The sequence below is a fragment of the Vombatus ursinus genome, unplaced genomic scaffold (assembly GCF_900497805.2).
Source record: "Vombatus ursinus unplaced genomic scaffold, bare-nosed wombat genome assembly UNPS02007612.1, whole genome shotgun sequence".
In the NCBI taxonomy this organism is placed as follows: Eukaryota; Metazoa; Chordata; class Mammalia; order Diprotodontia; family Vombatidae; genus Vombatus; species Vombatus ursinus.
In genome coordinates this window covers 7,277,968-7,294,611 of record NW_020947390.1, presented here as the reverse complement: position 1 = coordinate 7,294,611, position 16,644 = coordinate 7,277,968, and the positions used below count along the sequence as shown (strand labels likewise).

Sequence of the window (16,644 nt, the reverse complement as noted above, 5' to 3'; positions counted from 1 at the left end):
TATCTATCTATCTATCTATCTATCTATCTATCTATCTATCTATCTATAGATCATCCTGTCCAGCTGCAAAATTTTACAGGTGATGAAAACTAAAGTTGCAGGATATATGGTGCATATTCATTTCATGGTATATGAACATAAAATACTCAAAGTCTTTAGGTAACTTTGGCCCTGGAGCCCCTAGCTATTTTTCCCAAGTCCAGTGTGAGTGGCTAATGTAATCATTTATGCAGATCACAGCCTGAGCTGATCCAATATATCACGGTCTATTACCAGACCAGGCAAGAGGTATTAATTCAATAGTAAACATTTAACTGAGTATGTCAATAGCCAGGAAGAGAATAAAACAGTAGTCATTCTCTGCCTTTCTGAAGAAAGAGAATTGGGAGGGGCCAAAGGAGTGGGATACTGAGACAAAGTTCTAGACAGAAACAAAGAAGCAAAATATTTAAAAAAAGAAGGGAAGGCAAAAGGGAAATAAGAAAAAAAAGAGGGAGGAAGAGTATGAGAGAAAGGGAGGGGGTAGGAGGGAGGGAAACAGAAAGTGAAAGGGTGAAAGAAGGGGGTGGGGATGGCAGAACCAGGAAGAACTTGGACAAAATCAGACGGAATTTCCAGGCAAAGCTCAGTCTTATAGAAGCAGTAGTTTCTCAACTGATCATCGTCCTCTCCTCTTCCTAGAGGAAGTTCTTAGTAACTTTCGATATCCTTTGACTAAATTGCTTTCAGACCTAGCGTGCAGTAGCATAAGGGGAGCAAACCTGAGGCATCATGGCTGGTAAGTAAGGGGACTTTTAACTGGCTATAAATTCAGATCCTGGGGCAAGGCCCCTCTGGATCTTATATCCCACTCTATTTCTCCTTGATTTCACTTTGAAGGAGGAAAAAAAATCAGGGAGGCAGATAGGACGGAGTTCTCCGAAACAAATTGTTTTCATTCCACTCTGCATTTCTATGATCTAAACAGGCCTCTGTTCTTAGACAGTGGTGAAGATGAACCAAGGGAGAGGCTAATTCCCACCTCACAGCTTCAGTGAAACAAAAAGGAGATGGGGGCAGGGACTGGTTATTGCTGCCTTGAGGACATTCTTGAGCTTTCACTCCAAATTTTCAAATGCTTTTCTGTTTTCATCATATTATTCTCCTCTTCAAAGAATTTCACCAACTCTCTGTTTCTCATCATATAAAATCTAATTTCTTTTACCTTTTGAGACCCTCCACATTCTGCTACCAACCTACCAAATGAAATCGTCTCTCTCTTCTCCCACAGGAATATAACATCTTATAGTGTTTTCTAATAAACAAACAATTGCTCCCTCCCCAACAGTGTCATTCTGCTTTATTCAGACTGGTCTCCTGATTGACCAGCTCTCAACCTAACTCTCATATGACCTTATTTCTGCGGCTGTCATATGTTTGCTGTTCTCAGTACTTTCCTTTCTGACTGTAAATTGGTCTGATTTTTAACCAGATCATTTCCCACCAGCTCCATAAAACATTCGCTAACTCCTTTAAAAAACAAAACAAAACAAAATCCTTTTAGTATGATCTTAAACACCCAAAATAGACATTTCTAGTTACATAGAACATAAAACAAGGAATGCAATGAAACCATCAATCTCTATTTCATATCATTTATTTTTTAAAAATATATATAATATTCCATGTTACTTTTAAAATTGTCCTGCTTTTCTCTTTTTTTTCCCCTATACTTCCTTCTTTTCTCTTCTGTGCATTTTAAAAATATTTCAATGGCTCTCCCCACCTCTCTCATCTCTACTGCTACTTTTCTCCTTCCCCTTCCCCACAATTAAAAAAAAATCATTAGAATAAAAACCAAAACCCTGTAACAAACATAGTCAAGTTTAAAAAAAAAAACACTTATCAGTCATGTCAGAAAATGTATATTTTTCTCTGCACCTTGAGTCTGTCAACTTTCAGGAGGAGGTTAGCATGCTCATAGTGGGTCCTATAGGGACAAGGTTGGTCATTGCATTGTTCAGAGTTCTTCAGCTTTTCAAAGTTTTTTTTTTTTTACATTGTTCTTATGTGAATCATTCTGCTCAGTTCATATCAGTTCATACTATCCAGAATATTCTGAAATTATCTCTTTTGTCAACTCTCATGATTCCAAAATATTTCATTACATTAAATACCATAGGTCATTTAGTTATTTCTCAATTGATGGGAAGTTACCCGGATTCTTATTCTTCTTGCCCCCCTTCCCACTTCTCTTTTTGTAAATATTTTATTTTTTCCAATTACATGTAAAGATAGTTTTTTTAAGGACCTGAGTGACAACCCCCCCCTCACTGTTTCACTGCTTGCTGTTGATATGAAGTAGCTCACTCCTTCTATGGGTAATCTTAGATCTTCAATTATTTTTAATATTGATTGACATTTTATTTGATTTGTTCTTATTTCTGTTTCCTATTTTTTTCTTTTAAACTTTTTTTCAATTAACAAATATTAATTGTCTCCCTGTTTCTCCCCTCCCACTTAAAAAAAAAGAAAAAGAAAACCCTCAAAACAAATATGCAGTCAAGAAAAATAAATTCCGACATTAGCCTTGTATGACTAACTCTGTATCTGGAGTCCATCACCTCCTAGTTTAAAGGGGGTAACATTCTTCATCAGTCTTCTGGAATTATGGTTGATCATTTCATTGATCAGGGCTATTAATTCTTTCAAAGTCTTGAAACATTCACATCATTCTATCCCTACATTTCTCTGAAACCATCCTTTTCATTTTGATATTCCATTACATTCTCATAATTCTTTAGCCATTCTCCAGCTGATGGATACATCAAAAAAGAATCACTATAATTTTTTTTTGTACATAAGTACTCTTTTTCTGCTTTTTTGATCTCTTTTATATAAATATCTAGTAGTACTATTGGGTCAGGATATGTCAAAGTTATAGTTTAGAAACTTTGGCAGCATAGTTCCAAACAACTTTCCAGGAGCAATTTACATCCCTTTCTTTCTTTGTTTTTTGCTTTGGCAATTGGAGTTAAGTGACTTGCCCAGGGTCACACAGCTAGTAAGTGTTGAGTGTCTGAGGCAAGAGTTGAACTTAGGTCCTCCTGACTCCAAGGCTGGAGTTCCATCCACTGCGTCACCTAGCTGCCCCTCACATCTCTTTCAACAGTATATTAATATACCTCTTTTTTTATTATTCCCTCCAATGTTTGTCATTTCCCTTTTATTTATGGTAACTTTTCCTACCAGAGGAGTGTGAGGTAGTACCTCAGAATTGCTTTAATTTGAATTTCTCTTATTATTAGTGATTTTGAGCATTTTTAATTTGACTATTGATAGCTCATATTTCTTCTTTCAAAAAATGGCCTACTCATCTTATTGTATGCCATTCTTATCATGATAGCTCTTTATGATGGGATCATGATTTTTATTATTTTGTTTTTTCTTTTCTCATTTTTCCAGCCTCACTTTCTGATTTTAAAATTTTGTTTTCCTTTTAAAGTTCTGTTTCTACTTTCTCAGTACACAGAGTGTTGTGTTTTTCTAGGATCTCAGGGACAGCACAAGCTTGAGAGTTGAAAACTTTTAGTGCAGTGCACCCAGAGTGGTCTAATCCTGGGCAATGTATGAGTGTGCCTTCCTGATCTGAGCTCAGTAAGGTCCTGACCTGAATTTGGGTCTGAGTAACAGAATTGTGGACTTGTCTTTGGTTGGAGTTCCAATACATGGTCAGAATAACAGAACTACAGGGTGCTCTTTCGTTGGATCTTCTTGTCTCGGTTACTCTACTTCAGGCTTCAGACGGGGCTTGGGGCTGTATCTGAGATCTATTCCATTCCTCATTGTCAAAGTCACATAGTTACTGATTGCTTCATTATTTTTTCCTTGTTTAGTGCATAGTTTAGGGATGTTTTATGGCTCCTTGCTCTAGAGACTAAATCTCTTAGCTACATGTTTCTTCCTCAATCCCACACTGGATTTGTGACACAAAACTAGGTAGTGAACTACTTACTATGTGCTAGGCACTGTAGACATAAATATAAAGAAAGAAACAATGCTGATTCTCCAGAAGCTTACATCATAATGGGAATACAACAGAATAACTAAAAGAAAATAAATATAAAGTAGTTTAATTAAAGGTTTGGAAAGGAGGACTTCAGCAGCTGTAGGAATCAGAAAGACTTCATGGAGAAGATGGTGCTTGAGCTGTGAATTGAAGGAAGAGAGGATCTTCATGTAGTGGAGTTCAATAGGGAGTGCATAGCAGGTATGTAGGATAGTCAAAGTGGAGGGACAGAAATAAGGGAATGGAGTGTCATATGTGAAGAACAGAGATAAGGACAATTTTGTTAGAATGAAGAGTGAGAAAGAGGGGAATAATGTCCAAAGATACTGGAAAGATAAATAAAAGACAAGTAATAAAGGACTTTAAAAACTTAAAAAAAACACTATTTATATTTATCCTAGAGGCAATAAGGAGTCCCTGTCATTTATAGAGTAAGAGAGTGACATGGTCAGATCTGCACTTCTAGAAAATTACTTTGATAGCAAGTGAAAAAGTGAGAGATTTGATGTAGAGAAATCCATTAGAGGCCATTGCAATAGGCTAGGTTAGAGGACCTGAACTGAGGTGCTAACTACATGCATAGAGAGAAAGGATTACATTTCAGAGATGTAAATGGTAAAATATGACAACTAATAAGATATGTGGGGTAAAGGAGAATGAAGAGTTGAGGATATTAGAAAAGTTATACATATGGAATCCTAGAAGGATAGTAGTATCTGACAGAAATAAAGAAGTTTGGAAGAGGGGAAGGTTGGGGGATAGGTTAATTCAGCTTTGGACTTGGTGATTTTGAGATATTTCTTTCGAGCTCTTACTTCTCTAAATGCCTCTGCTATAATTCATATCATATAATTTATCATAGAATTATAGATTTAGAGCTGGAATGGAAAACAAAAAACTTATCTAGTCCAACACTTCCCTCTCTCCCATTTTACATATTTAGGAAAAAGACACCTAGAGAGGTTGTGACTTGCCCAGAATCACACAGTTTGTAAATAGTAAGACAATAGCAAGTAAATAGCAGACCTAGGATTGAACCCAGATAGGGATTATCTTATATATTTTAGTAGTCTCACCAATGCTAGACCCCAAAACATTCTGATATATCAGAAGAAAGAAACAAACAAAAACCCCACTATATTAAGAGTTCAAAGATTTGATTTCTTATCTCAGCTCTGCCGGTAAAATACTAAATCATCTCATGTAAATCATTAACAAGTTCTATAGTTCAGTTTACCCATCCAATACTATGGTATAGTCATTAGAGTAAAGGACAAAAAAAATCACAAAACCTGGGTTTGAATCATATTTCTTATCCTTTCTAGATTTGTGATACTTTGGTTAAGCCACTTAACCTGTAAGCCTCATTTTCTTCATATGTAAATTGAAGATAATATTTTTTATTCTATCTACTTCACAGGGTAATTATGAGGTTGGGCTTTGTAAGCTCTACAATGCATATAAATGTAAAGTTATTTTTTATAGAGCTGTTGTGAAGATAAAAGAGATATTCGATGTCAAAATGCTTAAAAGAAAGTAAGATCTCTGGAAAAAAAATATGAGGAAAATGTGGTACAATAGTTCCATAAATATTCGTTATAGTAACATGGTACAATGGAAAGATTGATGAATTTGGAGTTTGAGGTTGTGGTTGTTCGGTAATGTCTGACTCTTTGTGACCTTATTTGGGGTTTTCTTGGCAAGATACTGCCATGATTTGCCATTTTCTCTTCCAGCTAATTTTACAAATGAGGAAACTGAGGCAAACAGGGTTAAGTGACTTGCCCAGGGTCACACAACTGGTTAAGTGTCTGTGACTAGATTTGCACTCATGTCTTTCTGACTCCAGGTCTGGAGCTCTATCCACTGTGCCACCTAGCAGCCCTGGAGTTTAAGGACCTGAATTCAAGTACTGACTCTGCTATGTACACCTGTATGACTTTAAGCAAGTCCCTCAACTTCTCTGGGTCTCTGTTTTATCATTTATGAAATGAGGTTGTTAGACCTCTAAGGTCTCTTACAATTCTAAATCTATGATCCTATAGTTTTAATAGATGGTCACACTGGGGTCTTGTTCTTGAGGTCAATTTGACAAATGCATGATCTTTGATCACTTGCTTATCTTTAGTATTTTCCTACACTGTCACATCATGATTCTCCACATGTATTTGTCACTTGCCTTACAACAAACATCAAGGAATCTATGATGACCATACTGTTTACCCAATGGACCCTGTCTTTTGACAACACTGATAAGTTCTCAGTCTCACGTAAAACCCTTAAAGGCTCAGAGAACTGCATTCATTACTTTGTGCCTGGACTGTCGTGACAGCTTTTTAACTCATGGTCTTGCTCCAAATCCACTGTCTTTCCTTGTATGCATCTGTTAGACTAACTTTAGTTAGTTATGGCTCTGATCATATCATTCTTTTGATGAAAAATCTTTTAAATAATGTTGTTAATTAATTTTCTTTTTTTACAATAAATATCTGAATTATCAAAGATCATAGAAATTTTCATATACAAAGAAATGAGCTTGTCAAATCCCTGCCCTTACGAGACTGTTATATCCATGAGGCCAGGGAAAAGAACACTGGATTCATAATCAGAGGAACTAGATTCAGGATCCATCTTGACTTCTTACCACATGAGTGACTTTGGGGAAGAAGTCAAGCATTCTCATTTAAAGTGAGAGAATGGGACTAAATCTTTAAGGTCCCTTACAGCTTTAAAATATATCATCCTATGAAGTCATTTAAATTTTATACCTCTTGAAGCATCTAGCTCTACACATAGTAGGTTATTAATATATTCATGGAATTGAATTATTTGGGACAGTTACTTGGGACAATTCCTAAGTACTTTGGAGGACAGTGCAGGTACAGATGGGGCAATGTAGTGGAAGGTGGGAGAGAGAGAAGTTTTAAAAAGAACGTTGTACTGTAACACAGTGCTTGGCACATGGTAAGTGATAAAGAAATATTTCTTGATTGATTGGAAGTAAATGAAAAGTGAATAAGGAAAATGGAGAAGAGCCCTGAAGGAAGAGAAGAAGAAAACCAAAATTAGACTTGCCGGTTGACTGTCATTTTATAAAACAACCAAACATTGTTTTGAGTGAGTGAATGAAAGCATGGAACTAGGAGAAAAATGTTCTGAGAGGTTAAAAAAAGATTTAAAAGGCAAAGGGTGTTGGACACTAAGGAGTTAAAACGAACCTCAATGATCACAGCCTGTTGGGAACTTTCTCTAAAATTAAGGGCGGGGGGGGGGGGGGTGTATCCATTTCCATGATTGAAGGGATGTCTTTGCTTTCAACAGATAAAAACACCAAGAATAATCTATTAAAGGATTTTGAATTACTGGGAAAGGACATAGTCAACAATGTTTTGGACAATTTGCTGGAAAGTGACATACTGACATTGGAGGAAGACGAACAAGAGAAGTACCGTGAAGCTCAAGCTGTCGCCAAAGCTGAAAAGAAAGCTAAGGTCCTGATAAATTCTTTCAGTCGGAAATTCCACTCCGCAGGGCAAGTGTTGGCCGAAAGCCTGTTTAACAAAGATGAACGGGATGACAGTGATGAGGAGTCATTACCTTCTGGTAAGATTCCCGGCTCAGTTGAAAGGAATGCCTAAATAATTTCTGAAATGAGTCACTTCCCTATCTTTCTAGTTTGCAAAACAAAACTACCTAACTCATTTATTTGTCAGCTATTATCCTAAAGACGGGGCTTTGTGTTCCACTTATTCCTCATCATCAGCCCAACATTCCGTCCCTCTGCCCTTTATTTTCTTGCCTGCGTGAATGTTGGTACTTCTTAGGAGAAGGGATTGACTACTGTGGAAATAATTTGTATTATCCCATTTAATCTTCCTTAATATTCAGGCTATTAGATTTTAGATGTCAAAATCGTTATATCCCTGATTCTGTTCTTTAAGATGAAGAGTTAAGATCTAGGAGGCACCAGGAGTGTTTACCATTCCCCATTCTATTCCTTCCCCCTTCAAGCTTTTACTCCTGGGGGATGTATAATATAAAGGCCTTGCATTCCTGAGTCACAATCTTTTCAAGTGCATTGGTGTGTGGACCCAGAATTTAAAGTGATGCTGAGATGAGGCCCTGTTCTGCTGGATCTCATCCTTTATAATAACAGATAGCACAAACGAGGCAATATTTACTATAGGAACAAAACTACCTTCAGGGGTGCCTTTGTTTGCATTTTTACTCAGTCTGTAAATGACTCTGGTCCCTAAGTAGATCTTTTGAAAACTATAGGACCATCTACTCTGTCACTTGGAGCTCTGAGGCTTCAGGTCTCAGCAGGAACCATGCTCCTCCACATAGCGTGTACTCTAGTGTCTGATGATTTCCTGAATCCCATTTTCATTTTGAAGTAATTCAAGAACATCAGGGCAATAGGAGGAGGAATGAAAACAATGCAGAGCAAGGGCCAAATCAATTATTGTTTAGTAATATAATGTAACAATATTGTGCCTTAAAAAAAGATAAACATATAGATCTATCTGAAGTGATGAAAAGTGAAATCAGAAGAACTAGAACTGTATATACATTAAAATGATATTTTCTTTTAAAAGAAAACAAAAGAAGTAAATAAGTAAACTAAGTTAGGCCAAAGGAATTCCATGGAATGTAAGGTCACATGCTTATTTGCTGCATGTTATTATTTTTTTCCCTGTCAAAGACTAAGTAAGGATTTTACACTTTTTGAATTTTCAAAAATGTTTACTTGATTTTTTTGTTCATAATTATTGTATATATTATATTGTATAAAGTAAGAACAACAACAACAACAAAACCTTTAAAGGAACAAAGGAATTAATTATTTTTACTCTTGTGTTCTATATCTAGAGCCATGAACCTGTTGTCTTATTTATTGAAGAAGGAAAAAAATGATGTCAGAAATAAAGTTGGCCCTGACAGGATCATAGAAAGATGCCTCTTCTTTCATCAAGCCTGTCCTTATCCTCCTAGCTAGAAATAATTTATTTTCCCTCAAATCTCTCATCTAACTTTATTTAGCTTCTTTCAGTCACTTTATCATATTATGACCTATATTATCTGTCAGTCAATCCAGTAGAAGGCAAGTTCCTTGAAGACAGGGGCTGGTTTTGTCTCTAGATCTCCAGTGCCTAACACAGTGTTTGGTGTCTAACAGGAGTTTAATAAATGTTTACTGTATGAATGGATGAACTAGCATTTATGAGCATCTACATTTTCTCTGACATAGTGTTTCGGTAGCGAACCAAAGTTAAAATTAAAACAGTTTACATTGTATTGAGAGGAAATAGGATGTGAACATAGAATTAAATACAAAATATATTCAAGTGAATGTAAAGTAATTATTTAAGAGATATTGACATCTGAGGGAATTATAGTTATGTGTCCATATGTTTTGTACTCCCATTTGATTATAAAGTGATTGAGGCAGGAACTGTCTTCTTTTCATGGTATCACAGCATACAATAATTAAAAGACTTCAACAATCTTCTAGTCTAACCCACTTGCCTAAGAAAGACTTTCCACACAAATGATTATCCAGCTATTGATTAAATACCTCAAGTACAGGGAAACCCCTGGATGGTCTATTATATGGAATTGAAATCCTTCTGCAGGTCAGTCACTTCAATCCCTGTCCTTCGTTTTCTGTCAGGTTTTCCAACAGAAAAACAAACTATCTAATATTTTAAGGGACCTCAGAAGTCATCTAGCCTAAATTCTAGGTTTATTGCAACCCTAGTCACTTCTCTCTGAACCCACTCCAGCTTGTCCGTGTTCTTGCTAGAAGATGACACTAAGAGTTGAACAGAAGAAAGTAGATGTGTAGCCTGAATAGAACAGAATGTGGTGGTTCTATTATTTGCCTCATTCTGGGCTCCATGTCTCCCTTAATGAAGCCTACAATCACATTAACTTTGGGAAGCTGCCAGGCACACTATTGATTAATGTTGAGCTAGTAATTTACTAAAAGCCCCAAACCTTTTCCATGTCAACTGTCAGCTAGTAGCTCATTGGACGGGAGCTCTGGGCCCGAAGTGAGAAGACCTGAATTCAAATCCATTTTCGGCACTTAACAGCTCTGTGATCTTGGGCAAGTCATGTAAGCTTAGTCATGACTCCCCCCTTCAAGTTCTAAATAATCTAAGCTACCTGTGCAACATTACACAAGACATTTCACCTTTCTTTGCTTTTGTCTCCTCATCTGTAAAGTGTAGGGGTTGGACTAGCTGATTTTTAAAGCTCCTTCCAGCTCTAAATCCTTTGAATCTATTTTACAGAGAGGGAGAAGGGATGAGAACTGGATATGTGGTTTCATCTGTATGAGATCTCCTTGGTGAGGAAAATTACCTTTGCCAATACAGATCTTCATTTTTTTTCTGCCACTTACAGGCTTAGAGAATTGTTTAGACCAGCGAGATGTTAAGTGGGCAGCACAGGATAATGCAGATAGTTATATGTCCAAGGAAAGACTTCAACTCAGATCTTCCTTGCTCTGATACGTTATATTGAGGGGAAATAGCATATACAAAGAATGAAATATAAAACATATCCAAGTGAATATAAAGTGCTACCCTGCCTTTTGACGTTTTGTTCCTATGTAGGTTAAATTTCATTTTTATTAATTTTGTGTCGTCTTTTTAGGCATTGGGTATGTTATGGGGATTTGATTTTGTCATCCAATATAATATTCTTAGTTTGATGTATTCTGCAAATTTAGTAGACATAATATATAGGCCTTCGTCTTTGCCATTAATAACAATTTTAAACACCATAGTATGAGATAGATGGGTACAGCACTCCTCTAAAGAATTCTTAGCACAAATAACAGTGCCTTGCATGTAGAAAGAGGCTAATAAATACATCATTGATTGATTTTGATAGTCAGCCTGTTGCTGTTCAGTCATTTCTGTTGTGTTGAACTCTTCATGACTCCATTTGGGGTTTTCCTTGGCAAGGACATTGAAGTGGTTTGCCATTTCCTTCTCCAGCTAATTTTGTAGATGAGGAATTGAGGCAAACAGGATTAAGTGACTTGCCCAGGGTCACCCAGCTTTTTAATAATAATGCTAATAATATAATTAATAATAATATTAATTTTAATAATAATGAGGTTGGATATGAGCTCAGATCCGCTGAGTTCAGGGCTAGCACTCTATCCACTATATCACCTAGTTGCCTGATAGTCAGTCTACTTGAATTTATCGAACACTTACTGTGTGACAGACGCTGTGCTAAGCATTAGTCCTTGATAGGTGCAGAAATGGCAACTAAGAGATTCTAGTGATGAAGAGTTAAGTAACAAATAATAAATTTTTATTAAGCACCCACTATGTTCACCTACTAAGTTCCAGGGAAGACACAGCATTCAGACTAGATATGTTTTCTCTCTTCCTAGACCTCCTGGTGTAGTAGGAGAATAAGACAAGAGCAGAGATAAGTGCTTTAGAGAGCTTTGTAAACTTTGAGAGTGAAAGACATTATTGACCCATAGGATCACAGAAGACTTCATAGAGCTGTCTTTTAAGTTGGACTCTAAATAACAGATAGAAGTTTAACACATAAATTTATTTTGTTATTTTGGATAGGAGGATATCTCAGGCACTAGAAAGAAGTCCCTTAGGTATGTGACAGCTAGGTGGTGTGGTGAATATAGTACTGGACTTGGAGTCAGGAAAACCTGACTTATTAACTATGTGACCTTAGGGAAGTAACAATCTCTTGTTCTCAGTTTTCTTATCTATGAAATGAGGATAAAAATAGCATCTACCTTACAGGTTGTTTTATCAAATGAGTTAATACACGTAAAGTGCTTTACAAACCTAAAAGCACTATATAAATGTTATGATGATGGTGATAATGATAATGATGATGATGGTGACATGGAAATGACATGGCAGTATCATAATGTAGACAAATTTGGATGTACTGTGGGTAGAAAGGAGTAATATAAGATAAGACTACACTGGCAAGGCAGTACCAAGTTGTAGAAGATACTGACTTCCTAGTAGAGGAATTTGACTTTTACTCTAGGTAATAGAGAGCCACTCAATATTTTTTGAGTACCTTAATGACTTAACCAGATCAATCCAAGGGAAAAAAAAGCTAATTGACAAGTATAGAATACTAGAAGTAGCTTCTTTCTGTAAGTTAGTAACTGTGCTTTTGAACCAAGAACAACCATTGAATCCGACAACTTCTGCCTTCACTGGGTATTTCAAAAAGAGCAACCACTGAGTCACATCTCTTTTTTAATGGACAAGAACAAGCAGAAGGGAACTAAGGGTGAGAGAGCTAGAGAAAAAACCCTTGAGGAACCTAGAATGTGAAACTCCTGCCATGAAATCTGAAAAAAGGAGAGGATGGGGCTGGAATTAAGATTCCACAGTTCCCAGAACACAGCTCCTTGTTTGTTCCATAAAGGGCCATACTTTCTCTGGGTGTTTTCTAAAGAAATAAAAATTCCTATGATTACAGCTTGGACAGTTCTGCATGTCATACCTGGTACCTCACTAACTCTCATTAGCTTTTTCTCTTCATCCATAATGATTTCACTATTTTGGTCATGATTTAGATCCAATTTTTAACCTTTGGTTTAAGAAATCTTTGAAAGGGTTATCTCTGTTTGATACATAGGTTGGCTCTCTTCTATAACATTTAACTAGGACAACAATTAGGCCAGAAGATCAATTTGATTTCCCAGACAATGTTACTACTAATAATGTTTTTATCTTTTCCAGCTTCTGCAGCAAGCCAGGCCATGTCAGCTAAGCCCATGGGTACACTAAAGCTTTGTTCTCCAGAAGATTTTCAAAGGCAGAGGAAAGAGAGGGAAGCAGAGGTACTATGCAATTTTTAAAAATAAATTATATTTCTTTCAAGTTCTAAGTATTTTTTTTCTTTTAGAAAGAAAAAAAGAAGAAAAAACCCTGACAACAGACATACATGGTCAAGCCAAACAAATTCATACATTGGCCACATCCAAAGATGAACGTCTCAGAATGTATTTTGAGTCCATCACCATTATGAGGTGGTGGGTTGTTTGTTTTATCATCAGGACTTTGGAATTCTGATTGATCATTACATTGATTAGAGTTTTTCTAAAGTTGTCAAATCATAGGCATTTGTGATGTTATAGGAAGAGCTTTCCTAGATCTTTCAAAAATGACTCTAGCAAGAGGTCCCTGAGTAACCCCAAAGCTGTCTGCTTCTCTGCCCCAGCTCTAGATCGCCTTTCTTTTTGGCCTAAAAAGCATATTCTTTTTTTAAATTTCTAAACTAATGCATTCAATTTTAATTTTCAGCACTCACTTTCTAAAATGCATATTCCTAAAGCCATTCATTCAGTATGCAAGCATATGCATGTATGTGACTATATGCATGTATGCACTGACCACCTGCCACATATATGGATGGCTCTATGCTTGGTACAAAGAACTCAATCTAATTTTAAAGTATAATCCCTTCTCTAAAGTGTTTGCAATTTAGTTGGAAGAGAAGGCAGAAAAGACATATACAGAATGAAGAATTTAAATAGCAAATAGTTAAGTGATGGCATGAGGTAATAAACTGTATTGTTTCAAATATAGGTTTTCTCTCCCATCCCCAATATGACTTGTATAAAACCTGGGTTTGGTTTGTAATCACATTATTTTTTACATAGAAACTTATGTGTATCTTTTTCCCTCTAACAGTGATACTTCATTATAGGGGAATGGTTTACATTTGCAGAGGGCTTATTTTCAAATAAATTTAGTAAATAAAAGTGCCCCACTGATAGAGATAACAAATAGTCAAAGCCCAGAAAAGAGGAAAAACAGAACTTGAGGAAGGACTTGTAATGCAAGTGAGACTTGATCTAGACCTTGAGCTGAGGATTATATTTAAATTGGTAGGCAGCCAGGGAAAGAATATTCCAATTTCACATTCAAGAGTCATAGAAAATTGATATCTATACCTATTATTCTAATACATACCTGGATAATATATACACACATAGATACATGTATATATACAAGTTTATATATATACACGTATATATATATATTTATATCTGTATAAGTGTGTGTATAAATGTATACACGTATACATACACACGATGAGTAACCTAGTGTGTGTATACATAGTTTTTATCTCTCACATAAATACCTATATATGCAAACATATATATCTATTTTTCTATTTACATTCTTATGTCTATATCTATAGCTATCTCCACACTATTCAAATCTATATCTATATAGGCATATGTGTGTATGTCTATGTATATGTATCTATGTGTGTATGTATGTATGTATGTGTGTATACACACACACACACACACACAGACACATACTCATACACTCATACATATCTCAGGCCTATACCAGTTTTCCACACTAATTGCTTTCTTTCATAGACAATGTCCATCAGCAAGAAAGAAGGAAGTATTATCTTCTTGTAAGACATATGGGAAAGGACAATGGATAGAGTCACCGATTCCCTAAGTATGAATACTTGTTTAGGCTGTGAAGGCGAAAGGAGAGTGACTTCATCAGCTTACCTTACATTTGTTCTTGGCAGATATACCCAGTGAAGGAGAAAGAAGGCCGTACACGGTTGGCTCTCATCATCTGTAACATAGAATTTAAACATCACTCTAAGAGGGCCGGAGCTGAAGTTGACATTGAAAGGATGAAAATCCTTCTTGAAGAGCTAGGATACAGTGTGAAAATCCTAAAGAACCTCACATCTTCGGTAAGAACCAGAGGTAAACTCCCTACCCCTCTTAATAGATCCTAGACTCTTGATCTGGATATCACCAGGATAGTTTCATTGTCTTACTAAAAATTTAACTGATTCTACCATGGGGATTCTTGGGGTTTTAACTCTGCACAATTCACATTCACAGTGCATGGTTCAGCACATCAATGGACTATTTTACCCTCTTCAGAGAGTTGGCATCCACTATATTTGATAACTCTATTCACATTCCCTTTTGAGAAGCTGCTCTCTGAGTCTGTAAGGATAATAGTATTTATATAGAACTTAAGAGAGGAAACTGATGTGTAGTAAGGTAAATTGCCTACTCAAGGATGAAGAGATGGTATGTCTCCTCTGATTCTAAATATTTCTATTTAACTAGAAAGCCCTGATTATTGGAGACTTTTATTTATAGGGTTATTTGGGTGATGTTCTCTCCCCTGCTTGTCATATTGAAACCTGAAATATCTACATATCCCTAGGTTAACTTGGATACTTAGTGCATTGTTTTTTTTTAAATGTCCTAAATACCTTTCCTGTAAAATAGCAGGCTCTGTATTCTCATTTCAAGATCACTAAGCCATGACCCATGCCCATCATCTATTCTTCCTCTCAATCTCCATTTTATTAAAATAACCAGATTCCAGATACATGAGCATAATACGAAGGAATGATCTGAGTGACCTTTGTATTTCAGATCTAGAGTAAAGGAGTTCAGAAGTCATAGGTAAGGATCTCAATCTTATACGGGAGGTTAGAAATCTACCAGTGCAGTGAATTTGGACTACTGTGATGGCTTTTCACTTGCTATGTCTTTGATTTTGGGTATGCCACTAAGTGTCTCTGTCCCCATATGTGTCAAATAAGTTGGTGGGACTGGGTGACCTCTAATTTCCCTCCTAGCTCTAAATCTACCATTCTATATGATACAGATAGAGAAACTTTCCCACAGTCACAAGGGAGTAAATGTAGAGGTTTGCCAATTATTTGGCATAAGCAATACTTTTTATATAGATTCATTTTTTACATCAATAGTTATGCTTATGTGTCCTAATGATACTAGGCAGACACAGAAAATTCATCCTTGACCAAATTAGTTAAATTAATCTAGTTTCCCCATCTTCAGTTAATTTTCTTTCAGATGAATGCCGGACTTCACACCAAATTCATGAACTTCATTGCTCTCTTTTGTCGTGTTCTCAATTTGGTAGTTTTTTTTTGAAGAATGGATATTAATCCAAGGGAACATACACAAATTATAACTCTTAATGATCACATTTTGATGACTGTTAGAAATATTTTAGCAGTTACTGATGTAGGGAAGGGTGGCTTTGAAGAATCATTCAAACCCGCTATGAAACATATTAGTTAAAACATGGCAGAAAGAAAAAAAATACATAATACAAAGTTGAAATGAATGAAAAAAAAGTAACATATTGCTGCAAAGCAGGCTAATTAATCCACCGGATTTGAACTCAGGTCATTCCCCAATTGATAAGTGAATAAAGGATATGAACAGGCAATTCTGAGAGGAAGAAATTAAAGCTATAAATTGGGGAATTACTTGTATTCTTATAAATTTGACTTAGTTCTCTATATATTTTAGAAATGAGACTTTTATCAGAGACTCTGGTTGTATGTTGCTTGGACTTTTTAATGTTGAAAGTAAAACAGTTAAGGGGCAACTAGGTGGCACAGGGGATAGAGCACAGACCCTGGAGTCAGGAGGACCTGAGTTCCAATCCGGTCTTAGACACATAACACTCACTAGCTGTGTGACCCTGGGCAAGTCACTTAACCCCATTGCCTAGCCAAAAAAAAAAATCAAAACAGTT

The 16,644-nt window shown here is 36.1% G+C and overlaps 1 protein-coding gene across 1 annotated transcript in view; it reads left to right on the top strand.

Moving 5' to 3' along the window:
- The first annotated feature begins 570 nt into the window (after window positions 1–570).
- CASP4 (caspase 4) overlaps window positions 571–16,644 on the top strand; it is a 43,100-nt gene continuing 27,026 nt past the window's right edge. Inside the window, exons 1-4 of the mRNA XM_027849586.1 lie at window positions 571–778; window positions 7,370–7,651; window positions 12,808–12,908; window positions 14,630–14,803. Of these exons, the coding sequence (XP_027705387.1) occupies window positions 772–778; window positions 7,370–7,651; window positions 12,808–12,908; window positions 14,630–14,803 (564 nt within the window). The 5' untranslated portion in view covers window positions 571–771. The remainder of the gene's footprint in view (window positions 779–7,369; window positions 7,652–12,807; window positions 12,909–14,629; window positions 14,804–16,644) is intronic.